The sequence below is a fragment of the Heterodontus francisci genome, chromosome 6 (genome assembly GCF_036365525.1).
Source record: "Heterodontus francisci isolate sHetFra1 chromosome 6, sHetFra1.hap1, whole genome shotgun sequence".
NCBI classification, from domain to species: Eukaryota; Metazoa; Chordata; class Chondrichthyes; order Heterodontiformes; family Heterodontidae; genus Heterodontus; species Heterodontus francisci.
The window spans coordinates 93,913,762-93,940,904 of record NC_090376.1 but is presented as its reverse complement, the minus strand read 5'-3'; the positions used below and the strand labels follow the sequence as shown (position 1 = coordinate 93,940,904).

General features: G+C 43.4%; 1 protein-coding gene across 2 annotated transcripts in view; it reads left to right on the top strand.

The window, feature by feature from the left end:
• Positions 1-3,979: 3,979 nt before the first annotated feature.
• The window catches only part of LOC137371444 (short transient receptor potential channel 6-like), a 204,424-nt gene continuing 181,260 nt past the window's right edge, over positions 3,980-27,143 (top strand). For both annotated transcript variants that reach the window (XM_068034060.1, XM_068034059.1), the window contains exon 1: positions 3,980-4,470. In XM_068034060.1, the coding sequence (XP_067890161.1) occupies positions 4,331-4,470 (140 nt within the window). In that variant the 5' untranslated portion in view covers positions 3,980-4,330. The remainder of the gene's footprint in view (positions 4,471-27,143) is intronic.

The window sequence follows — 27,143 nt, the reverse complement described above, 5'->3', positions numbered from 1 at the left end:
CCACCCCACACTTTCTCCCCTCCTCTCTCTCTGACAGTTGCAGAGAGTGGGAACAGTCAGCTTTGTGGTCGGTCAGTGTTTTAAAAAATTGCAGCAATCAGTTTCACAGTTGTTTAGAGAAGTAACAGTGGCTTCCAAACTCAGGACAGGTTCGTGGTTTCCCGGTGGGCTTTTAAAAAAAATCGGAACCCGCCGGAAAACCCCAAACTTGTCCTGCGTTTCGAAGCTGCTGTTTCCGCTCCCAGCAGCTGTCAGCTGTGAAACTGACAGCTGCAATTTTTTAAAAGTCGGACTTGTCAGGAAGAAGTCAATGGGAAATTCCTCATCCGTGAAATTACCAGTCACAGACCTCAAAATTTTTACCATGGACACTGGTGTTTGTGTGTGATGAAATATAGGTATAATAGGCTTAATTAGGTAGAATTTAGATATAATTAATATATTATACCTTTTACAATTAAAGATTGAATAAATGATCAGTTTTCAAGACTCACTGAAATTCCGCTTCTTCCTTGAATGGAGGCTCATCCAGTCCCCATCCACCACCACCCTCCTCCACCTGGCTGAACTTGCTTTCACATTGAACAACTTCTCCTTCAACTCCACTCACTTCCTCTAAATAAAAGGTGTTACTATGGGTACCCACATGGGTCCTAGCTATGCCTGCCTTTTTGTGCGATATGTGGAACATTCCTTGTTTCAGTCCTACTCAGCCTCCCCCCTCTCACTTCTTCTTCCGGTACATTGATGACTGTATTGGTGCCGCTACCTGCTCTTGCCCTGAAATGGAAACATTCCTTGACTTTGCTTCCAATTTTTACCCTTCACTCACATTCACATTGTCTATCTCTGACTCTTCCCTTCCCTTCCTTGTCTTCTCTGTCTCCATTTCTGGGGATAGGCTATCAGCCAATATTCACTATATGCCCACAGACTCCCACAGCTACCTGGACTACACTTCCTCACACCCCACCTCCTGCAAGGACTCGATTCCATTCTCCCAGTTTCTCCAACTCCGTTGCATCTGTTCTGACGATGCAAGCTTCCGATATGTCTTTCTTTTTCCTCAACCCAGGATTCCCCCCCACTGTGGTTGACAGGGACCTTTACTGTGTCCAATCTACTTCCTGCACATCTGCTCTCACCCCTTCCCCTCCCTCCCAGAATCATGATAGGGTTCCCTTTTCCTCATGTTCCACCTCAACAGCCTCCATATTCAACGGATCATCCTGTGCAATTTCCGCGAACTCCAGAGTGATGCCGCCACCAAACACATCTTCCTCCTACCTCCCCTTTCAGCATTCTGAAGGGACCGCTCCCTCTGTGACACTCTGGTCTACTCCTCAGTCACCCCTTTCCTACAGCATTTTTTCATGCAAGCGCAGGCAATGCAGCACCTCCCCTTTTACCTCCTCTCTCCTAATGGTCCAAGGCCCCAAACACTCCTTCCAAATAGTGATTTAATTGTACTTCTTTCAATTTAGTATACTGTATTTGCTGCTCACAATGTGATCTCCTCTACACTGGGGAGACTAAACACAGACTGGGTTAGCACTTTGCGGAACACCTCTGTTCAGTCCACAAGCATGACGCTGAGCTTCCTGTTGCTTGTCATTTTAATTCTTCACCTTTCGCCCACTCTGACCTTTCGGTCCTTGGCCTGCTACACTGTTCCAATGAAGCTCAATGCAAGCTCAAGGAACAGCACCGCATCTTTTGACTGGCCACTTTAAACTTTATGGACTCAGAATTGAGATCAATTCCGACACCGGAAACATCAGAGGAATGTATGATGGCATTAAGAGAGCTTTTGGGCCAACCATCAAGAAGATCGCCCCTCCTCAAGTCTAAATCAGGGGATACGATCACTGACCAATGCAAGCAAATGGACCGCTGGGTGGAGCACTACCTCGAACTGGACTCCAGGGAAAATGTTGTCACTGATACTGCCCTAAATGCAGCCCAGTCTCTGCCTGTCATGGATGAGCTGGACAAACAGCCAACAAAATCGGAAACTCAGTGATGCCATTGATTCTCTAGCCAGTGGAAAAGCCCCTGGAAAGGACAGCGTTACCCCTGAAATAATCAAGAGTGCCGAGCCTGCTATACTCTCAGCACTCCATGAACTGCTTTGCCTGTGCTGGGACGAGTGGGCAGTACCACAGGACATGCGCGATGCCAATATCATCACCCTCTATAAGAACAAGGGTGACCGTGGTGACTGCAACAACTACCGTGGAATCTCCCTGCTCAGCATAGTGGGGAACGTCTTCGCACAAGTTGTTTTAAACAGACTCCAGAAGCTCACTGAGCGTGTCTACCCTGAGACACAGTGCAGCTTTCGGAGCAGAGAAATCCACCATTGACATGCTGTTCTCCCTTCGCCAGCTACAGGAGAAATGCCTGAACAACAGATGCCCCTCTACGTTGCTTTCATAGATCTCACCAAAGCCTTTGACCTCGTCAGCAGACGTGGTCTCTTCAGACTACTAGAAAAGATTGGATGGCCACCAAAGCTACTAAGTATCATCACCTCATTCCAGGACAATATGAAAGGCACAATTCAGCATAGCGGTGCCTCATCAGACCCCTTTCCTATCCTGAGTGGCGTGAAACAGGGCTGTGTTCTCGCACCTACACTGTTTGGGATCTTCTTCTCACTGCTGCTCTCACATGCTTCAAGTCTTCAGAAGAAGGAATTTTCCTCCACACAAGATCAGATGGAAGGTTGTTCAACCTTGCCCTTCTTAGAGCGAAGACCAAAGGACAGAAGGTCCTCATCAGGGAACTCCTCTTTGCTGACAATGCTGCATTAACATCCCACACAGAAGAGTGTCTGCAGAGACTCATTGACAGGATTGCGGCTGCCTGCAATGAATTTGGCCTAACCATCAGCCACAAGAAAACGAACATCATGGGACAGGAAGTCAGAAATGCTCCATCCATCAATATCGGTGACCACGCTCTGGAAGTGGTTCAAGAGTTCACAAACCTAGGCTCAACTATCACCAGTAACCTGTCTCTTGATGCAGAAATCAACAAGCGCTTGGGAAAGGCGCCCGCTGCTATGTCCAGACTGGCCAAGAGGGTGCGGGAAAATCCTCGAGGCAGCCAACATCCCCAGCATATACACCCTACTGAGCCAGTGGCGCTTGAGATGGCTTGGCCATGTGAGCCGCATGGAAGATGGCAGCATCCCCAAGGACGCATATTACAGTGAGCTCGTCACTGGTATCAGACCCACCGGCCTTCCATGTCTCCGCTTTAAAGATGTCTGCAAACGCGAGATGAAGTCCTGTGACATTGACCACAAGTCGTGAGAGTCAGTTGCCAGTGATCGCCAGAGCTGGCGGACCGCCATAAAGGCGGGGCTAAAGAGTGGCAAGTCGAAGAGACTTAGCAGTTGGCAGGAAAAAAGACAGAATTGCAAGGAGAGAGTCAACGGTGTAACAGCCCAGACAACCAATTTTATCTGCAGCACCTGTGGAAGAATCTGTCACTCTCGGATTGGCCTTTACAGCCACTCCAGGCGCTGCTTCACAAACCACTGACCACCTCTCGGCACTTACCCATTGTCTCTCGAGATAAGAAGGCCAAAGAAAGAAAGAATTTTAGATCATAACCTCTGCCACATTTTTCTCCTTTTCTCATTTTTTTTGCTCATTTGTTTTCCACCCCTCTCCCACAAAACCTTTTTTTCATTTTTAATCCCTTTATTTAGTGTTTGGGTGGCTGCTATACTGCCATCTTCACCTCATTCAGACACATCTTTCGTTTCTTTAGTTGGCATTGTACCAAGAAACCTTTTGTCATTTAATGTCTGTTGTCCTCCACCCTATCACAATCCTTCCCTTTTGTTCTTCCCCTCTCTCCCTTTCATTTGCTCAAAGCCTATTACATTTCTAACCTTTGCCAGTCCTGATGAAAGGTCACAGACCTGAAATATTAATTCTGTTTCTCTCTCCACCGATGCTGCCAGACCTGCTGAGTATCTCTAGTATTTTCTGTTTTTGTTTCAGATTTCCAGCATTGGCAGTATTTTGCTTTGCACAAGGATTCTGCTCTGCTATAATCTCCGCGCTGTCTGCCACTTCATTCTTGTGGACAGCTCCTGTCCAGAGCCCGCACGGTCCAGACCAACACCAAAAAACACCCAGAGATATTTCCGACCAGAAATTGTCCGACACACAGATACATATATAAAACCTGACGCGTCTGAAGCGTCACTTGAAGACGGCACCAAATCGCAGCCTCGTTGGGGTATAATTGCTTGGTGAAAACGGTTCAAATCGAGGAACTCTCCAGCTTGGAATGCAAGAGGTGCGAAACGATGAGTGAGAGGAAGCCGCGGGTCGCTGCGAAACACTCAGTGACCATCGCAAATCCAGCCAGTGGAAGGGAAGATTATCTTCCAATGAAAACAGTTATCAATAAAGAAAGCTACACGCCTCAGTATGGACACTATTTACCGTAAGTAAACTGAGCACGCGTCAACTAGTACAGATCAGATCAATAGAACAATTACTTTTGTCCATTTCCAGTATTAAAGTGTGCAGAATTTTAAAAAAGACTTATGGAAATCGTTGGGAAGTTGTTAAAACATTGTTCTGGAATGCCATTGATCTTCTTGGGTTTGTCATACAAATGTAATTTCCACATGCGGACTTTGAAATGCTATCTGATATTTATATTGTGTTATTTTGATCATGTAGCTGCATTGTATAAGCAATGCATTGCAAATAGTTCGAGGCAGAGTTTCGCTTTTTAAATAAGATAATAATTTAAACAAATAATATCTGACACCGAATTTTGATTGCTTTCAAGACTTGGGGCAAAACAGCGTCATCTCCCGGTTAAGCAGGGTTTGCGGTTTCACCTTCACCGCACACACTGATACATAATGATCCCTGGTTTAACTTTCAGAAATTCATTTAATTTATATAAACTCACTCACAGTAACATGTTGCAGTGCACACTTCAAAGTAAATGCTTGTTACTTCTGAAAGTTCCGCAATAAACCTTCTTACAAACAACCGTTCACACTGAATATTGATAGATTGTTAAAGTTTAGTGTGTAAATGTCTGACAAGTGTTATCAAATGTATTTTAAATTATTTGGAAATAAGGATTTCTTGTCTGATTCAGTAAAAAGTTATAATATATTAGTTCCCGAGAAAAATAAATGAATTTATTATCCTTTAAAGTCGTTATTTCGAAAGGTTAGTTTTCCAAGCTTTCTGCCACAAAGTTATGGTAATTTTCGAGCCCTCCGCTCTTGATGTGAGTTCAGCAAATCACCGGATGTTCCACAGCTTCAAGCTACTGGAGTGAGTCCCTAGGTAGAAGTGAGTGTTCGTCCTTTGAGAAAAGACCAACTCAAACATTTTTGAAGTGATAACAATGGGAATGCTTGAGGATATGGTTTTTTGTGTAATGCTACAAACTAATGTGTTAAAGCTGATGTTTAGGAAGAGTTGTTTTCCAGTGCCTGTTACACTGATGCTTAATCTAAAGGCTTTATGATCTTTCTTCAAATTTCACACTCTGTGAAACACTGGTTTAAGAATTGTAGCTTGTCTAGTTTCCTGTTAAGGATCGCTTTCCTTACATCCATCTGTAGAATCTGAATAAACCTTTGGTTGGAAATAAAATTAGTGCTTATTGGAAAATCGACACAGTCTGATCTGATCTGATCGAATATTCTATTGGAAACAATGGCTGTAGTTTGGGTGGGGATGGAGGGGAGTGTCATCTGTGGGAGGCAGTAGTTCAGGGTTAAATCATGGGGATTTGGGTTTGTTAAGTATTCTAGAGTTTTGTCTGATTGCTCTTGGGAAACAATAAGAATCTATGCTGAATTTTCCTTCAGGAAATTAAATCAGAGGAAGTCCATGATCGAGTATAAAACACAGGGTCTGGGAAAGGCTTGATAGGTGAACACCTATTGCTAATTCCATGCTTTCTTATGTTCTTATTTGATTCCCACTTTTGAAAGTTACCCACTATCAACCCATTTAATCTGTCGTCAATCTGTTCCGGTTATTTGATATCAATTCCATCTCTTTGTTTTGAAAGTCAAACAAACTACAACTGTTAATTTATCTCCTATATTGTACAAATTTTCCCTGAAACTGATTAAATTTTCCTCTCATCTCACTTGATTACTATCAAGAGACTGCTCGTCCCCTAATCTATTTTTTCCTGTCCTTTATAAACATTTTATAATCCACCATATACCGCTCACATTAATTCTCAGGCTTCAACCAGACTGACGTAAAAACCCATCTGGTTCATTAATGTCCTTCAGGGAAGGAAAGCTTACCTGGTCTGGCCTACATGTGACTTCAAACCCACAGCAATGTCATTGACTCTTAACTGCCCTCTGAAATGGCCTAGCAAGCCACTCAGTTCAAGGGCAATTAGGGATGGGTAACAAATGCTGGCCTCGCCAGTGATGCCCACATCCCGTGACAGAATAACAAAAATGATTTTAGGTAAAAGTATTATTTTCTTGCCAAAGATAATCTTTATGTTCCTTATGTTAGTGTAAAATCACTTATGGTTGTCAATTATTATAATTATCCCTACTAGCAGGCACTTGTTCATTGATTAACCTCTAGGTCACTTACTATTTCACCTCCCTCATCCTGACTGTTTACCCTGTGGTTCAATAAAGTCTTTGGTATCAAAGTCAAATAGTGTTGAAGTTGAAGAAATGCTGTTTATCGAGACACAGACATGTAGTCAGACTGCGTGTCATGCTGGATGAGATCTCAATAATGAGGGATTTGTCAGCAAACTTCATTTTACATACACAATGATACACAGGAATTTCAATCTAATAACTACTTTGGAATCTTGTACGGTAACAGGTTAAGTTATTAATGATTGTACAAAGCTATACACCAGTGAACCAGACAGTCTCTGGTTCAAACAGACACAATATTAATATCTGGTAACAATTAAAACAGCCAGGAGACATACTAAAAGACATGGTCATGCTTAACTCAGTATCCTGTAAGAAAAAAAGAGAACTTTTCAAGTTGGATCTTGTTATGCTAAATAGGATGTTTTGTAAGTTGCTTATCAAACTATCTAAAGAGTGCCTACAACAGTAATTTCTTCCCTGTTACTACTTTCCTCAAAACCTGTTGTCATGGCAATGGAATGGGGAACAGGTTAAAGAGTGAAGAAACTCCTTGTGTTTTCCTTCAGATCTCTCTGTGCTGATCTCTTCAATTGTTTCCTGGCTGTAATCTGGGACTCGGGCCCCTCTTACCAGAGAGTGAATCTCAAACACTTGGAGATATTCCATTTCTTAAAACTATTTGCTATTTGATGGCTTCCGCTCTGCTTTTCTTCTCCCTTTACTTACTTCGAACTTGAATATTTCCCAATTTGAGGAAGCAGGTTCCAGACCAGCCTTATCTATTTACATTTTCTAACTGCACGACCATCTCCTCTCATTTTCTTTTCCAAATCTCTTTCTGCTTTTCAATTGTTACACTGCTGAAACCATCATTCGTTCCTTTGTCAAATCCAGATTTGATTGTTCCAATGGTTTCCTGGCCAGCTTCCTGTTATCCAGGATATTTATCTGTGAAGAAAGATCCATTATTGCATGTACACTTGTGCTTCATGAGAAGGAAGATGACTTGGGCAAAGTATGAAATGATGAGAGCTCTCAAACAGGAAAAGCTGGATGACATTTAACCTGTGGCGTGACTGGAATCCCTAAAGAATGAAATGACTGCATCTGTGGAGAATTGACATTGTCGCAGATTAAAGCCAGCCACTGTAAACTCTACTAACTTTGTCCTATCCCACACCAAGTCTCATTCATTATCACCCTTGTCCTCGCTGATCTACATTGGTTTTTCGTCCTCCAATGCCTGAAATATAAAATTATCATCCTTATATTTAAAGCTTTTCATTGCTTTGTCCGTCCTTATTTCTATAACTTTCTCTCGGCTTAACTCCATTCCCTTACTCTCTGTTTCTCTGGCCCTAGACTCCAATGCAGTCCCTCACCTTTTGCTGTGCCTTCAGCCACCTGGGTCCTACTTTCTAGAGTTTCTTCCCTAAATTTTTCCACTTTTCCACCTCCATATCCTCATTTAAGATTCTCATTGAATAATCTAATCTCTACTTCCTTGTTAGCATCTATCTCCTAGTCTCTGTGAAGCACCTTGGGATGTTTTTCTATATTGAAAGTGCAAGATAAATGAAAGTTACTGTTTACCTTTCTTAAGATGCAGTTGAATTGCTGCTACCATTTTAGGGGCAGGATGAATGGACTGTGTGGAGCTATAATGCCTCATTCACCATTCTTTACTCAATGAAAACCGATCTCAGCCTCTAAGGTGAGATTATTTATTTAGAGATACAGCACTGAAACAGGCCGTTCAGCCCATCGAGTCTGTGCCGACCATCAACCACCCATTTATACTAATCCTACATTAATCCCATATTCCTACCACATCCCCACCTTCCCTCAATTCCCCTACCACCTACCTATACTAGGGACAATTTATAATGGCCAATTTACCTATCAACCTGCAAGTCTTTGGCTGTGGGAGGAAAGGAGGAAACCGGAACACCTGGCGAAAACCCACACAGTCACAGGGAGAACTTGCAAACTCCGCACAGGCATACCCAGAATTGAACGTGGGTCGCTGGAGCTGTGAGGCTGCGGTGCTAACCACTGCGCCACTGTGCTGCCCTAAATTGTCTCACCTTGACTGAGCTCTCACAACTTATCATGGGAGGCTATTTCTGCTTCATTGCTTTGGACGGAGGAACAGTTGGAGAAAGAGGAGCAGCAGCAGCAGTTGAATGAGCCTCAACAGTGAGGCAGGGATGGTGTTAGGATCATGCATGGGGCCCCAATCCAGTCATAGTTCCTGAGTGGATTCAGTGAAAGGACACATCCGTGTATTTAGTATCTTTGTCTAGTGAAATGCAAGGGGCCCCAAACTAAAAGTTTACAAGGAGCCCCTGCAAGACAACCAGTTCCTGCAACCAGAAAGAGCAGCAGGTGAGTAAGTTGGAAGAGATCAGATGGGGGTTGATGGCAGTTGGGGGCTGCTTATAAGGGCCTATAAGCCGGGGGCCACTGGTCTTGATATGACTGAAGAGCACTGTGTCAGGAGGTTATGTTTCACCCGACAAGCTGCTGCTTATCTTTGCAGCTTCCAGCAACAGGACCTGCTGCCTGCTGACCCAGGTGGTCATGCTTTGCCATTGGCTGTCAAAATCACCACTATCTTTACTTCTGTGCTGCAAATTTCTTCCAGGCTGTTACAGGGGACATCACCCATATCTCCCAGTCTGCAGTGTGTCGAGCAGGTCATCAGTACCCTATTTATCCGGGTCAACAAATGCATCACATTTTCCATGGATTCCAACACTTAAAATGAGAGCACTGTGGGATTTGCAGCAGTGGCTGGCTTCCCTCAACTCCAGAGCATTATAGACTGCACTCAGAGTTAACGTTTCAGGCATATGACCTTTCGTCAGACCTGAATCGTTAACTCTGTTTCTCTCTCCGCAGATGCTGCCAGTCCTGCTGAGTATTTCCAGCACTTTCTGTTTTTATTTCAGACTTCCAGCATGTGCAGTATTTTGCTTCTATTATAGGCTGCCCTCATGCAGCTGTCAAGGCATCAGAAGATGAACCACACGATATCATCGAGAAGAAGTGCTATCACTCAATTAATGTCCAGCTGGTACATGATCACTGCAGAAGGATCTGGCAAATCTGTACCAGTTTTGCAGCATTTGTCACAACAGATTCATCCTGTAATATTCCATCTCCCCACTAATCTGATTTTCCAGGAATGTAAGAGGTTGATTCCTTGGAGGCAAGGGCTAGCTCCTGCACGCATAGCTAATGACACCCCTTCACAGCCCCGGAACAGCTCACCATGCCTGAACATCTCAGGCACAATCCCAACAACTGGATCACTGGAGATGTAATTGAGTACACCATTGAGCTATCAAAGCAATGATTTATACATCTGGATAAATCTTGGAACTTCCTACAATGTACTGCTCACAAAGTCTGTCACATCATTATAGGGTGCTGTATGTTGCGAAACATAGCAATACAGAGACAATTGCACCTGGAGAGGCAGAACAATGAGGTTCATCATCTGATGAGGAAGAATTCAATGAAGGTGAAGGAAAAGCAGCAGAAGGAAAGTGAGCTCAATGTTTTGAAAGAAAGAAAGACTTGCATTTATATAGTGCCTTTCACAGCTACCAGATGTCTCAAAGCACTTTTACAGAGAATGAAGTACTTTTGAAGTGTAGTCACTGTTGTAATTAGATTTAGAGATACAGCACTGAAACAGGCCCTTCGGCCCACCGACCATTAACCACCCATTTATACTAATCTAACACTAATCCCATATTCCTACCACATCCTCACCTGTCCCTATATTCCCCTACCACCTACCTATATTAGGGGCAATTTATAATGGCCAATTTACCTATCAACCTGCAAGTCTTTTGGCTGTGGGAGGAAACCGGAGCACCCGGAGGAAACCCACGCCGACACAGGGAGAACTTGCAAACCCCACACAGGCAGTACCCAGAATTGAACCCGGGTCGCTGGAGCTGTGAGGCTGCGGTGCTAACCACTGCGCCACTGTGCCACCACTAATGATCAGATAATCTGCTTTTGTGATGTTGATGGAGGGATAAATATTGGCCTGGATACTGAGGATAACTCTCCTGCACTTCTTCAAAATAGAACCATGGGATATTTTACATCCACCTGGGAGGGCAGATGGGGCCTTGGTTTAGGGTCTCATCTGAAAGACAACACCTCCCACAGTATAGCACTCCCTCTGTACTGCATTAGAGTGTCAGCCTTGATTTGATTTTTTGTACTCAAGGCCTGGAGCTTGGACTTGAACCTCCACCCTTATGATGTAGAGGCAAGAGTGCTATCAACTGAGTCACAACTGACACACGATTAGCTAGAGAGGCCAAGGACCAGTTGATATAACAGTGCTTCCTGAAATGCGATAATGACCCAGATAATTTTTTTTTTAGCAATATTGATTGATGAATTGATAATGGCCAGGAAAGCAGGAGACCTCCAGATCATGCTGGCTTTAAAGGTCCTTTGTAAAATGAATTCCTTTAAAGATTCAGCTAATTCCTTTTAAGTGAAAGGTTCATCCAAGGATGCGTAAGTTACTGCTGGAGTTTAGCAAGTTAAACGCGACCTTGGATCAGCACAGTTCACTAGTAAGCATCATGCTGCTTGTCCACCTTACTTATGGAGGCTTTGGATTGAAGTGTTATCTGTTATTGGCAATGATAATCCAGTCTCATGTTACTGTAAACACTGAAGCATTGGTACTGTAAATCTGTGACCGTCTGGTACAGTCCTGACATAACTTAGTCAGTGTGTGTCTGAAGGACTACAATTTAATCTGGGATAGACCAGGTTCTGCCTTGCATGGGAATTTCTACTTGGCTTTCCCTTTTCAAGGCCAGTGGGTACAAGGCAAGAAGTGGCAAGCCAGAGGTGGGGTCTCCAAACAAAGGAGTTCCCACACTCCCAACCTCTTAAATGGGGAAAATGGGGATGACACATTTTAAAAAAGTATTTTGAAGTGATATTTGTCTCTCTTTTCTAGAACGGTGGCACCACTCTCATTTCACCCAGACCTAGATACTTGCATTGGACTTTCTGTCCTCTCAAACATGGTGGGTGCCCCAGATGTACCTGCAGTAATCCAGGCACTCACCATTGCCATATGAAAAAGGGGATGTATCCTTACGCCACTAACATTGGTGGAGTCATTGGTGTTGCTTCTAGTCGGGCACATCTCAGCACCCTTAGGCCAATGTGTGCCCTTTCCCTTTTACATATTTTTGTGGCTGTTGTGACTAATATACAGATTATGATACTCACTGGCCCTTAGAAACCAACACCTTTCACCTTTCAGTAACTGGAAGCATATGTACATTTTGTTGAATTAACTTTTGAAGTTACATTTCTGATCTCAGGACATCCCAAAATGCTTTACAATAAACTTAAGCACTTTTAAAGTATAGGCACTGCTGCAAAGGAACAGGACACTTGGAGAACTCGCCTACTCTTCTTCAAATAGCTCTATGGGATCTTTTACATCTAGCTGAGAGGACAGACAGGGCCTTGGTTTAACATCTCATGCAAAAGACGGCAACTCCCACAGTGCAGTACTCCCTCAGTTCTGCACTGGAGTGGCAGCTAGATTATGTTGTCAAGAATCTGGAATAGGGCTTGAATCTACAACCTGACTCAGAAGCAAGATTTAAAACTTTGATGATTGAATTGTTTAAAAAGTCACTACAGTTTAGACAACTGTAAGATTATGACAAAAAGTAAATTAAGTTGCAGATAATCAACATTGTATGATGAAATTCATCTTTCTATGATTTTCTTACTTATGCTGCATTTATATTACAACACTGCTTGTGAATGCAGGCCATTCCCCTAAGCAACACTTGTAATCTTTGTAAGGTTCGTCCCTCTTACTGGTACAGGAACGAACATTACAAAATATTCAGTTGTGAATATACTTTATTGAGACAAAGTCAGAACAAGTTTATGAAGTTTTTACTCAAACTAAAGTAATAAACCAGGCAGCGATTTAAAGTTTAACGCGGGCTATATACTTCCCGTATTCGTTCTGGACGGGGAAGCGCAAGTCTTCTCCTGCAGTTTTCGGTCTTCGAACTTCTCCTCTTCTCCTTTGTCTTCTTGTTTTTGGTTCTTCTCCTCTGTATGGACTCGATTGGGAGGGTCTCTTTAATCCTAGTTCCTAGATCGAGTTCACCCCTCCCATGGGCATCCTTATGGTGATTCAGCAGAGCCAAAGGACACGTACTCTATTATGACTTCATCTCATCATTTCAGTTTAAATTATATTAATTCTGTTGCTTATCTCTAGCAGTCCCGGAACATCCTATGTTTTCAGCTTACACACGCAGTTAGTTTTTGCAAGGTTTTTTGTCTGACACATGTGGTTTGAGGCATTACTTCCCATAATTCCTCTACCTTGACATGAGTTTATAGTATGTCCTGCTTCTACATTTTCTACCCTAGAATGCTTTAACAATCAATGTCTATAATCTTACAAACTTTGATATAAATGATGCAATGATCATATCTTTGTAGTACAGAGCTCCACTTCAGACATAGTTTTTCTTTGGTATATGCAACTAAAAATAAATAGATAGAACTTGTATTTATGTAGCACCCTTCACAATCTCAGGATCTCCCAAAACACTTCACAGCTAACAAAGCTTTGATGCATAACCACTGTCGCTATGTAGGGAAACAAGGCAGACAAATAGGCCCAGCAAGGTCCCACAAAACAGCAATGAGGTAAATGACAAGATAATCTGCTTCACTGATGTAAATTAAGGATTAATGTTGGCCTGGACACAGGGAGATCCCCACTGTTGTTCTTTAGATCGTACCATGAGATCTATTACATCCACTTGAGAGTCCAAACAAGGCTTCAATTTAACATTTCATTCAGCACCTCCAATGATGCAGCATTTTCAGTACTACACTGATGTGTCAGGCTAGATTTGGAGCTCAAAGGACGATTTTAACCCTGCCTGACTGTCAGAAACCTACCCGTCAATGCTTTCCTGCACTTCCACTTTAACCTGCTTTTCTGAGCAGGTGGGAAGGGCAGCTGCCAAAAACCAGCAGGGTTCCTCTTCCAAAATGTAGATTGGTTCTGATGATGTCAACGGGATCCAACTACCTTTTTAACTGGTGGCCTAAACGGAGAAGCATTGCACTTTTCTTGCTAGGTGAACTGAGTGGGCAGGAAGCAAAACAGGTAAGTTTCTAATTTTTTTTACATTCCTTGTGGCACCCGAAGGAACAGCATTTTTCCCCCAGGCCCGACCAGGAAGGTTTAGGCCTTGATGCCATGGGCACCTTCTCCTCTTCTCCCCACACCACCCACCCTATCTAAAGGCTTTCACAAAACCGCATCCCTGAGACTCACTTGAGCGCTCACAACCATTCCTTTGGTCCCCAGCAGTGACCTCCTGCCTTCAACATTCTGTTACTGCCCACTGACCAAATGCCACTTCCAACTGAGTTCAGGGGACAAATGATGGATGTTAAAGACACTTGAGCTCAAATTTCCAAAGTCAGGTTGTTTTGCTGATGGCCTTGGCCCCCACCCACCTAATTTCTGTCTCATGTTAAAATATGGGCTATGTCTTTGAATAAGGCCTGAACCCACTACCTTTTGACTCGGGGAGGAGGGTGCTACCAGTGAGTTAAGGCTGATACCTTGACACTATATCGCTTTGCCCATAATCGTACATGCAAGGCTGTTATTTCTTCCGACTGTCGACTGTGATCTCAGTCCACCTGCACAGCAATGCATTTGTTACTCTGGGGCCAGTATGGACCCTTTCCCCTGGGCCACTCCTGCTTGCATGTATTTGTCCAGATTCTACTACACTTCCCTGCGGCACTTCAACTAGGTGAGACATCACCCTCACGGTTTCTCTGCCCTCTTGAGGACCTTCTTTGTCTCTGCAAGTTCTTGTAAATGCTGTTAGCAACTCTGGTGGGGTGCTTCTAGTGTCTGCATTTACATAGGAGGATGTGGGGGCTAATTTTTCAAACATTTCTGGGTTGGCTGACCGGGCAGTAGAGGTTTTCATCCGGGATTCCTCCTGGAATTCCTTTAACCTGCCCTCTTTTTACCTTTCTCCCCTTTCCTTTCTAAGCTTTTGCCAGCCTTGTGCCTGCCTGTTCCCTTCTGTTCTCGGCAGGGGTCCCTTACAGGGACCCTCTGCTGGAGAGTCCTCCAAACACCGATACAGGACTTAAGGGTGCAGATTTCAGTGTAGGTTGGGGTTTCCCCTCAACCTGGCACATGTGGTAACTCTTACAGTACTCCACCACATCTTTGTGGAGTTTTGGCCAGTCTTCTGCGGGCTTTAGTTTTTCGTATACTGGAATGTACAGCCACTATAATCTCATGGGCCATTTTTAATATTTCTCTCCGGTACCTCTGTGGCACCATTAACTAGTGAACCACTGTCTACTCCTTGCTATCAGGTCTGCGAGGAAAACTCCACTTCCTCATCAATACCTCATTCTTTATATAGTAACAGTCAGGGATTCTTTCAGACTGGGCAGCCTGTGCTAACTCTCTCAATACTGGGTCAGCTCGCTGAGCCTCAGCTAGGGAAGATCCATTTAACTAATTCCCTGGGCCTTCTAACTTTCCAAAGCAAGTCTTGGACAGACAAACCTCATGGTCATCTGCCTGCAGTGCCAATTCAGTGTCCTCTGGGGGAGCTGGTTGATCATGGCCTCATTCACCACACATTCAGGGAAACTGCAGGGGATCATCTCCTGCCACTGCCCTGTCTCTCTAACCTCTGCAGTGTCTCTCACTACTGGGGGAGCTACCACCTTCATCCCCGCCAGATCATTACCTAGGAGCAGGTCAACCCCATCCACAGGCAAACTAGGGGCAATTCCTTTGGCCACTGGTCCCGAAAGTAGGTCTCACTCCAAGTGCACCCAGTGTAAAGGTACAGGCATACACTGCTCTCCAATACCATTCACCACCATTCTGGAGTTTATTGCACTCTCTGGGGGAAAGGTCAGGCCTTTTCCCAGTAAAAAGGATCTAGTGGTCCCTGTGTCCCTGAGGATTACTATCAGCTTGCTTGCCGCATTGGAGGGGTATGGGGTTACTCTCCCTTCAGACACAAAACCCTGATAACCTTCAGGAATCCTATTAAATTTTCCTGCACTTGCAGTGGTAGGCTTCCTGGGTCTTACTCTTACTGCAGTTAAAGCCACAACTTGTACTGTTGTGCTTTCCATCAGGGTCCATTCTGCTTCACTGAGCAGGTGTGTCCTGATTAACCCTACAGGTTTTCCCTTTAGTTTCCAGCAGTCAGCTCTTAGATGCCCTGCTTGATTACAATGGAAGCACACAGGTCTCCGGGTCTCATTTCTCATTACAATGCCTTCCTTTTTGGCTGGAGGAGGGCCCCCTGTGTTTCCTACTTTTCTTTCCCTCCCAGGACTGCTTGGGCTTCTATCACCTTACCACCCTTTGTCCTTTTCGGATTTGTGGGGGTGACTAGGAAAGGGTTTCCCCCGTGAACCAACTTATAAATGAGAGAAAACTCATCAGCCAGCTCTGCGGCTTGCCAGACTCCATCAATCTTCTCTTCGTCTACATATGTCTTTATGGGGAGTGGGAGAGAGCTTTTAAATTCCTCTAACAAAATTACCTCTCTGAGATTTTCGTAGCTGAACTGTACTTTAACAGCTCTCAGCCACTGGTCAAAAGCTAGCTGCTTATTTCTCTCAAATGCCAGGTAAATTTGACCAGCTTGCTTCTTGAAGGTTCTAAACTTTTGGCGATAGTCTCCTGGTACTAACTCATATGCCCCCAGGATAGCATTTTTTGTCAGTTCATAATTGGATGAACTCTCATCTGGCAACATGGAATAAACCTCATGGGCTTTTCCGGTTAGCTTGCTTTGTAGCAGGAGAGTCCAAGCCTCAGCCAGCCACTTTAACTGCCTTGCAAGTTTTTTAAATGACACAAAAAATGTTTCCACGTCTCCCTCATTGAATTTTGGGATCAATTGGGAAAGTTTGAACAATTCTGTACCCAGCCCTGAATTACGCTGCTCCATATTGGCCATGCTTTCACAGGGGTTACTTTGTTTCCCCCTAGTTAACTCCAGTCGCCTCAGCTCTCTCTCTCTTTGCATTCCTTCTGGAAGGCTCTTTCTTTCTCTCTCGCCTGTCTTGATTTCTCTCTCTTTTTCTTCACGTTCCTTCTGGAAGGCTCTTTCTTTCTCTTGCTCCTGTCTCTCTCTCTCTTTCTCTTTCCCTGTCTTCTAATTCAAGTTTCCTCTGTTCTAATTGTACCTTTATTAGCAATACCCTGTCAGGGTATACTTCTAACCTTGTCTCTGCTTCTTCAGATTCAAGGGAAAATTGGTTGGCCACCAGTCTTAGGAGTTCAAACTTTCTCGCCTTGGCATGGACAGTGATCTAACACTGCTCAGCCACTTTTCTCAACTCTTCCAGAGACAATGCTTTTAACTTATCCCAAGTGACTTCACCCTGGTTTGGGGAGCTACTAGCTTCAGTCGCAGACACATTTGTATTCCAGCACACACAACCACAAGAAAACATGTATTGAAATCTTTTCTCTTTTTTGATTGGGATCAATTTGGCTTCCCACTTCCAATTTCCTTGTTTGTCTGTGGGTCAAATCTAGGATGCCAGCCCCCAAATTTCTGTTACGACCAGGTGAAAAAGGGGTCTAGGGGTTCCCTCTCAGCCTTTGCCTGGTTTAACCGTAACAGGGTTTAATTTTAAAAACACCGTGTTTTTAGCTCCCCCCCCGTCCTCCGTGAATCATTGTTCACTGCTTTCCAATTGTAAGGCATATAAATCAATCAGGCAGTTTTTCTTAGATCTAAACAAGAAAGGTGGAAGTTTATTCATCTTAAACTCTAATTCGGCTAACGACTAGGAATATGTGAGACGACCGCGCTAACATGCATACGTGATAAACACGCACTCAGATAGAGACAGAAAAAGTTGAAAAGAGTAAAGGGGAAAAGTTTGAGGCAATAGCTGGGTTTCTATTGATGGTCCTTTGAGTTCGATGTAGAGTCTTTGGTTGCTGGTAAGTCTTGCCATTTCGTTGGGGCTCAGTGCATGCTTTAAAACCTGTTTTGATGTCGGAGTCTTTTCTCTCTTGAGGTTTAAGTGACTTCAGTGGATCTGGAGATTAGTGAAAGAGAGAGAGCCAGACAGGAGAGAGGCTCTTGTTCCAAGTTCAGTTGTAATCTGCAGTCTTTGTCTTCAAATTGTCCTGTGAGCACAAGTCTAAACTCCAAGTTGGCCAGCAGGTTCGTCATGTGACTAACCCCTTATTTGGGAACAATTGTTCCTGTGGGTTGTGGATTTCAAAGCTCTCAATGGGGTGGTGTAGTGCTGTCTCTTACACAGACAAGATGTGGATCACCATTGCCCAGACCAATCTCTGTTAATTGAATCAATGAGCAGTTCCCATTGTTTTTTCCATGGCGACTGTCTCTTAGAATGTAAATATTTTGCCAGCCACTGCTGATCGCTTTAAACAAGTTATTTCTCCACTCCAGCAACAGTTTAAAATTAATGGTCATGTGATGAAATTAATATGCCTCACTCTTGGCAGGTGGAGATCATCATGACAATATAGTTATGTACGAGAGCAAATTCAGTGACATCGCTCTGACTGAGAGCACTGTCCAGTTGAAAACGTACCCTGGTGAGGTGTTAGAAACATTTAGAACATTACAGCGCAGTACAGGCCCTTCGGCCCTCGATGTTGCGCCGACCTGTGAAACCATCTGACCTACACTATTCCATTTTCATCCATATGTCTATCCAATGATCACTTAAATGCCCTTAAAGTTGGCGAGTCTACTACTGTTGCAGGCAGGGCGTTCCACGCCCCTACTACTCTCTGGTTAAAGAAACTACCTCTAACATCTGTCCTATATCTATCACCCCTCAACTTAAAGCTATGTCCCCTCGTGTTTGCCATCACCATCCGAGGAAAAAGACTCTCACTATCCACCCTATCTAACCCTCTGATTATCTTATATGTCTCTATTAAGTCACCTCTCCTCCTCCTTCTCTCCAACGAAAACAACCTCAAGTCCCTCAGCCTTTCCTCGTAAGACCTTCCCTCCATACCAGGCAACATCCTAGTAAATCTCCTCTGCACCCTTTCCAAAGCTTCCACATCCTTCCTATAATGCGGTGACCAGAACTGCACGCAATACTCCAGGTGCGGCCTCACCAGAGTTTTGTACAGCTGCAGCATGACCTCGTGGCTCCGAAACTCGATCCCCCTACTAATAAAAGCTAACACACCATATGCCTTCTTAACAGCCCTATTAACCTGGGTAGCAACTTTCAGGGATTTATGTAACTGGACACCAAGATCTCTCTGTTCATCTACACTACCAAGAATCTTCCCATTAGCCCAGTACTCTGCATTCATGTTGCTCCTTCCAAAGTGAATCACCTCACACTTTTCCGCATTAAACTCCATTTGCCATCTCTCAACCCAGCTCTGCAGCCTATCTATGTCCCTCTGTACCCTACAACATCCTTCGGCACTATCCACAACTCCACCGACCTTCGTGTCATCCGCAAATTTACTAACCCACCCTTCTACACCCTCTTCCAGGTCATTTATAAAAATGACAAACAGCAGTGGCCCCAAAACAGATCCTTGCGGTACACCACTAGTAACTAAACTCCAGGATGAACATTTGCCATCAACCATCACCCTCTGTCTTCTTTCAGCTAGCCAATTTCTGATCCAAAGCTCTAAATCACCTTCAACCCCATACTTCCGTATTTTCTGCAATAGCCTACCGTGGGGAACCTTATCAAACGCCTTACTGAAATCCATATACACCACATCCACTGCTTTACCCTCATCCACCTGTTTGGTCACCTTCTCGAAAAACTCAATAAGGTTTGTGAGGCCACGACCAACCCTTCACAAAACCGTGCTGACTATCGCTAATGAACTTATTCTTTTCAAGATGATTATAAATCCTGTCTCTTATAACCTTTTCCAACATTTTACCCACAACCGAAGTAAGACTCACAGGTCTATAATTACCAGGGCTGTCTCTACTCCCCTTCATGAACAAGGGGACAACATTTGCTATCCTCCAGTCTTCCGGCACTATTCCTGTCGACAATGACGACATAAAGATCAAATGATGACATAAAGATCAAGTGGACAAATGTCCAATATCAGGGCAAGTCCCCCAAGTTACCTTTGTTGTCGCAAGGTATGGCAACAAACTAATACTAATGGGCAAAATCTGGTTTTGTAAGCTGAAGTTGGACTGAAAGCATGTTTTCCCACTTGAGATGGCCAAGAAGCTTGATCAACTATTGAATAGTTACAGCAACATCTTCGACGATAGCTTTGAAGGTATAATCAGTATGAAAGTGCACATCTGAATCAGGCCTGATGCAAAACCAATATCTTGCAAAGCTAGGCCGGTTTCTTATACTCTGAAAACATAGATTGAAGAGGCATTAAGAAGCTAGAGAGAAATGGTGTGATAGTGCAAACTGACCACAGTGATTGGGCAACCCCAATTGTAGTAGTTCCCAAGTCAGACAAAACCGTAAGATTATGTGGGGATTACAAAGTCACAATCAGCCAGGCGGTGAATGATGAAAAGTATCCACTAACGACCTCTCAAGATTTGTATGCGGAGTTAGCAGGATCCAAGCTATTCACGAAGTTGAATTTATCCCATGCTTATGCACAGCTCAATGTGGATCGAGAGAGTCAGCAGTAACAGGCATGAGGTTATACTCCTACATGAAGCTGCCCTATAGTGTGAAGTCTTCTCCAAAAAGCTACAAGGAATAAGATTTTGCAAGGAATACCACATTGCTTGTGCAATCAGGATGATGTGTTGATCGCGACTGCAACAGAGGAAGCGAATCGTCAAATGTTAGATGAAGTATTAAAAAGGCTCAAAGATCCCAATGTGAAGTTGAAAAAGAGCAAGCGTGCTTTCATGTAATCTGAGGAGGTGTACTTCGGCCTAAAAATTAATGAAAAAGGATTACAGCCAGTGAAAGGGAAGATAGAGGCAATAGTCAATGTCCCAAAGCCAAAAGATGTGTCTGAGCTTGGATCTTTCCTAGCATGGACAAATAGCACTCGTGATTTCTCCCTGAGCTTGCAATGGTATTAGCTCGACTACACAAATTGTTGAAGAAAGATGTGGAATGGGAATGGTTTCAAGCACAATAAGATGCATATGATGCATGTAAGAGAAGCTTGACCAGTGATGCACTACTCGTTCACCACGAAACAAATTGTGACCTGAAGCTAGTATGTGATGCTTCAAACTATGGAGTTGGAGCAGTGATCAGTCATGTCATGGATGATGGTCAAGAGAAGCATTTGCATCGCGTACCCTGACCAAGAATGAATGCAGCTACGTGCAGATAGAAAAGGAAGCCCTTGGAATCACCTATGTAATCAAAAAGTTTCACCATTTTTGTTGGGTACAAACTTCGTGCTAGGATGATAAACCCTCAATAGCTATTCTGGGACCAATGTCTTCAATATCAATGATGGCAGCATCAAGGATGCAGCAGTGGGCTGTACTTCTCTCACAGTATGACTACAACATTGAATATCACAGTTTAAAAGAGAATGCTATCACTGACACATTGTCACTTCTGCTGCATGTGGTCGCCGAAGTCAGCTGTGAAAGTGCAATCTTCACAATAGGATTAGTAGATGATGACTTTTCAATCACTGCAATGAAATTGCAGCTGAAACTTAGAAAGACTCAGTGTTTAAAAGAGTCTACGAACAGAAATTGAATAGATGGACAGAAGTTAACCAGTGTAAAGACGAGGAACTGAAACCATTCCACAATCGTCACAATGATTTGTCAGGTGAACAGGGCTGCATTAAGTGGGGTCATAAAGTGGTGGTACCTAGTTCTTTGAGAAATACGATTCTGGCTGAACACCATACTGAACACACAGGAATAGTCAGTATGAAATCCATAGAAAGAAGTTTTGTTTATCGGCCTGGTCTAGACAGTGACCCAGAATCATTAATTAGCAAATGTATTGTCTGCCAAAACTCTTGAAATAAGCCTAAAACACCTTTGCAGTTGTAGCCATGGTCAACTCGACCATTTTAAAGAGATCATGTAGATTATTGTGAGAAGGGAAATTAAAATTTCGTGGTACTCATCGATATCCACTCGAAGTGGATCAAAGTCAAGTACATAGGTCAAAACACCAACACTGAATGAACAATAAATGAGTTACAGTCTTTTTTGCTTATCATGGTTTACCGGAAGAGCTTGTCTCAGATAATGGTCCTCAATATCGTTCTGCTCCGTTCCAAAATGTCATGAAGAAAAATGGTATCAAACATAGCCACATTCCTCCTTACCATCCGGCATCAAAAGGAGCAGATGAAAGATCCATTTGGATAGTTAAAGAAGCACTCAAGAAACAAATGCGTGGGTGTTCAAAACCTGGAAGCACAGTGCGGGTTCCATACTGGCAGATCTACTGTGGATATGATTTTCTCCATACACCAGCTACAAGAGAGGTGTAGGGAACAGAGTTTACCCTTTTACCTTACTTTCATAGATCTCATTGAGGCATTCAACACCATCAGCAGAGCAGGGCTCTACAAGATTTTGGGAAAATTTGACTGTCCACCGAAGCTCCTCATTCTCATCCACTCCTTCCATGACAACATGCACTGCATTGTATGATTTGATGGCTCTACTTCTGGCAGTTTCGGAGTGAAGAATGGAGTAAAGCAGGGTTGTGTCCTAGCCCCCACTCTGTTTGGCATCTTCTTCTCCATGCTTCTAACCTTTGCCTTCCCTGCAGATATGGAAGGAGTCTACTTTTACACTAGGTCAGATGGCAAGCTCTCCACCCTATCAAGGCAGAAAGCAAAGACAAAAACATATCATGTCCAGATCGGAGAACTCCTCTACACTGATGATGCCATGCTAGTCGCTTACACAGAAACCCAGCTACAAAGACTCATGGACTGTCTCCCCCACGCATGTAACTTGCTCTCCTTGACTATAAGCGCCAAGAAAACTGTGGTCATGGGACAAGGTGTTGCATCCCTGCCTCGATCACACTAAATAACACCGCACTGGAATTGGTCAGCAAATTCTGCTACCTTGGGTCCATGGTGACAGACAATCTGTCCCTTGATACAGAGCTCGATACACGCATAGGGAAAGCAGCTACCACCTTTAGCCGACTTGCGAAACGCACATGAGATAACACCAAGCTGACCCTTAGGAACAAGCTGATGGTTTATAAGGCCTGTGTTCTCAGCACCTTGCTGTATGGCTGTGAAACATGAGCGACTTACAGCTACCAGGAAAAGAAATGGGCAACTTACAGCTACCAGGAAAAGAAGCTCAATAATTTCCATCTTTGCTGTCCGCGGCACATTATGAGTATATCCTGGCAGGACAAAATCACAAATGTGGCTGTCGTCTCAAAAGCAGAGCTCCCAAGTGTGTTGGCACTACTCAAACAGAGGTGGCTTCGGTGGACACGTCTGCAGGATGGAAGATGGTCACATACCCAAGGACCTTCTGTATGGTGAGGTAGCCGGGGTCAGACGACCAGTGCGGTGCCCAAAGCTTTCCTTCAAGAATGTTTTCAAGAGTGACATGAAGACCCTAAATGTGTGATGTATTTATCTGCTATGTGAATGCTTTAATGACATGATGATGTAATGATGTAATGATGTAAATAAACATTTCCGTGAACTGGCCATGCTTGATTTACGTTTTCTCTGCTAGTGCCACCCGAATATATTACAATTCTCTTAACCATTCTGTCTTGCTCCTTTGCTACTTCCTCATAATTAATAGTAGGCATTCCTTTGAAGGGCTGATGAGAAGACTGATCAAAAACATGAAAGCTAAATGAAGATAACTTTATAGATGCAATGACAGCATCTGGCAAGACATGACCCCATGACTTTGTTTTTTGTTTTTTGTTCTTTGACTGCATAAACAGCTGTGATCAATCCAAACAAGCAGAATGTGTGAATAAATCATAAAACTACTGTTGATTGCATAATTTTTAGAAATTTGCATCAGTACTTTTGAAGCAAATATTGAAATGAACATAATAATTTAGTACATTTTGTTAAACAAGTTATTAAACAGAATCATCAATTTACATCTAGTTTGTTTCAAGAATAAAGAACAGTACAGCACAGGAACAGGCCATTCGGCCCTCCAAGCCTGCGCTGATCTTGATGCCTGCCGAAACTAAAACCTTCTGCACTTCCTGGGACCATATCCCTCTATTCCCATCCTATTCATGTATTTGTCATGATGCCTCTTAAACGTCTCTATGGTACCTACTTCCACCACAGTGGCGCAGTGGTTAGCACTGCAGCCTCACAGCTCCAGCGACCTGGGTTCAATTCTGGGTACTGCCTGTGTGGAGTTTGCAAGTTCTCCCTGTGTCTGCGAGGGTTTCCTCCGGGTGCTCCGGTTTCCTCCCACATGCCAAAGACTTGCAGGTTGATAGATTAATTGGCCATTATAAATTGCCCCTAGTATAGGTAGGTGGTAGGGAAATATAGGGACAGGTGGGGATGTGATAGGAATATGGGATTAGTGTAGGATTAGTATAAATGGGTGGTTGATGGTCGGCACAGACTTGGTGGGCCGAAGGGCCTGTTTCAGTGCCGTATCTCTAAAACTAAAAACTAAATTGGCAGAAAGCTCAGGAGGACAAGGTTTGTATTAGCTATGGAAAAGGACAAGGAGCAATCTAAAGTAAAATATTTATTTGCAGGTGGGCCAATTTCAGTGGGTTGAGAACAGATCTGGCCCAGGCAAATTGGAATCAAAGATTGGCAGGCAAAACTGTAATGGAACAATGGCTGCCTTTAAGGATGAGATAGTTCAGGTACAGTTGAGATACATTCCCATGAGAGGGAAAGGTACGGCAACCAAAGACAGAGCTCCCTGATAATACACATGAGAACCAGGCTGAATGTAAAAAGTTCAGCGGGGAAGTGAAAAAGGAAATAAGGGAGGCAAAGAGAGAGTATGAGAAGAGACTGACAGCTAACATAAAAGGGAATCCAAAAGTATTCTATAGGCATATAAATAGTAAAAAGGTAGTGAGAGGAGGGGTGGGCTGCTTAAGGATCAAAAAAGGTATCTACGCATGGAGGCAGAGGGCCTGGCTGAGGTACTAAATGAATACTTAGCATCTGTTTTTACCAAGGAAGAAGATGTTGCGAAAGTCATAGTGAAAGAGGAGGAAGTTGAGACACTGGATGGGATAAAAATTGATGAAAAGGAGGTATTAGAAAGGCCGGCTGTACGTAACATTGATAAGTCACCAGAGCCAGATGGGATGCATCCGAGGATACTGAGGGAAATAAGGGAAGAAATTGTGAAATCACTGGACATAATCTTCTAATTCTCGTTAGATACATGGGTGGTGCCAGAGGACTGGAGAATTGCAAATGTTACACCCTTGTTGAAAAAAGGTGTAAGGATAAACCCAGCAACTACAGAACAGTCAGTTTAACTACAGTGGCGGGAGAGCTTTTAGGAACGATGAGCCACAACAAAGTTGATAGTCACTTGGACAAGTGTGGATTAGTTAACAAAAATGTGTTTAACTAACTTATTTGAGTTTTTTGATGAGGGTAACAAAAAGGGTTGATGAGGGTAATATGGTTGATGTGGCTTCCAAAAGGCATTTGATAAAGTGGCCACATAATAGGGTTGCCAGCAAAGTTGAAGTCCATAGAATAAAAGGGACAGTGGTGGTGTGGATAGCAAACAGAATAACAATGAATAGTTGTTCAGACTGGAGGAAGGTATACAATGGGATTCCCCTGGGGTTGGTACTAGGACCACTGCTTTTCTTAATATATATTAATTACCTAGACTTGGGTGTATAGGGCACAATTTTAAAACTTGCAAATGACACAAAACTTGGAAGTATTATGAACAATAAGGAGGATAGTGATAGACTTTAAGGGCACATAGAAAGGCTTGTGGAATGTGCAGTCACGTGGCAGATGTAACTTAATGCAGAGAAGTGTGAAGTGATACATTTTAGTAGGAGGAACAAGGAGAGGAAATATAAAACAAAGGGTGCAATTCTAAAGGGCTGCAGGAACAGAGAGACCTGCGGGTATATTTTGAGAAGGTGGTTATAAAGGCACATGGGATCCTGGCCTTATAAACAGAGGCATAAAGTACAAAAGCAAGGCAGTTATTATGAACCTTTATCAAACACTGATTCGAGCTCAACTGGAATACTGTGTACAATTCTGGGATTCGCACTTTAGGAAGGATGTGAAAGCTTTAGAGGTTACAGAAAAGATTTACGAGAATGGTTGCAGGATTGAGGGACTTGAGTTACATGGTTAGTCTGGAGAAGCCGGGGCTGTTCTTCTGAGAGAAGAGAAGGTCAAAAGGAGATTTGATAGAGCTTTTCAAAATCATGAGGGGTCTGGACAAAGTAGATAGAGAGAAACTGTTCCCATTGGTGGAAGGATCATGAACCAGAGGACACCAATATATGTGAATGGCAAAAGAACCAATGATGGCGACATGAGGAAAAATTTGTGATGCAGTGAGTGGTTAGATCTAGAATACACTGCCTGAGAGTGTAGTGGAGGCAGATTCAATCATGGCTTTCAAAAAGGAATTGGATAATACCCGAAGAAAACAAAATTGCAGGGCTGTGGGGAAAGAGCTGTGGAGTGGGACTAGCTGAGTTGCTCTTGCAGAGAACCAGCATGGACACAATGGGCCAAATGACCTTCTTCTGTGCTGTAACCATTCTATGATTCCATAAGACCGAAGTGCTAGCAGGAACAAAAAATGAAAGCAAGGAAGAGAATAAGTTAAGAGTTTGCCAAATATTTTAATATTAATACTCATGTTTCCTTTCCATGACATCTCATATAGTTGCCGCCGAACATAACAAATGTTTGATCTTCTGTATACGAGAATGGTGGGATGTAGTGTGCAGGGCCAACATTTCTCAAAATTATTATTGAAGCAAACTGCCCATCTTTTTGAGATAGGCTTTCCTGCTCCAGTTGATAAAGCCTACTGGCAACAAAATGGGCAGAGTTCCCACTATCTGCTCCAATGATCAACCAAAATCAAGTGGGGCACAGTGGAAAATGCAGAGTAGCAATTTGTGAAAAGATCAGTAAGCACTGGATGGTGACAAAGTCCTTACTCCAGAAATGAATCCAGAGTTTCAGGGCAATGTTCTGCTTATGGCCTTGGCATTGCAGGGCATTCCTGCAGCTCGGCACCAGACCTCTGTTCAAGTATTGGGTAAGAACAGGCTGAAAGTACTGAACATAAATGCAGTATTGGAAAGAAATGTGAAGAATTTCTGAACAGCAGTAATGATAAAGGTTGCTACAAAATACAGTCCATTGCAATTCAGCTGCTCATTCATCATCTGAAGTTGACATGTACAGATACAGCAAATATTTACT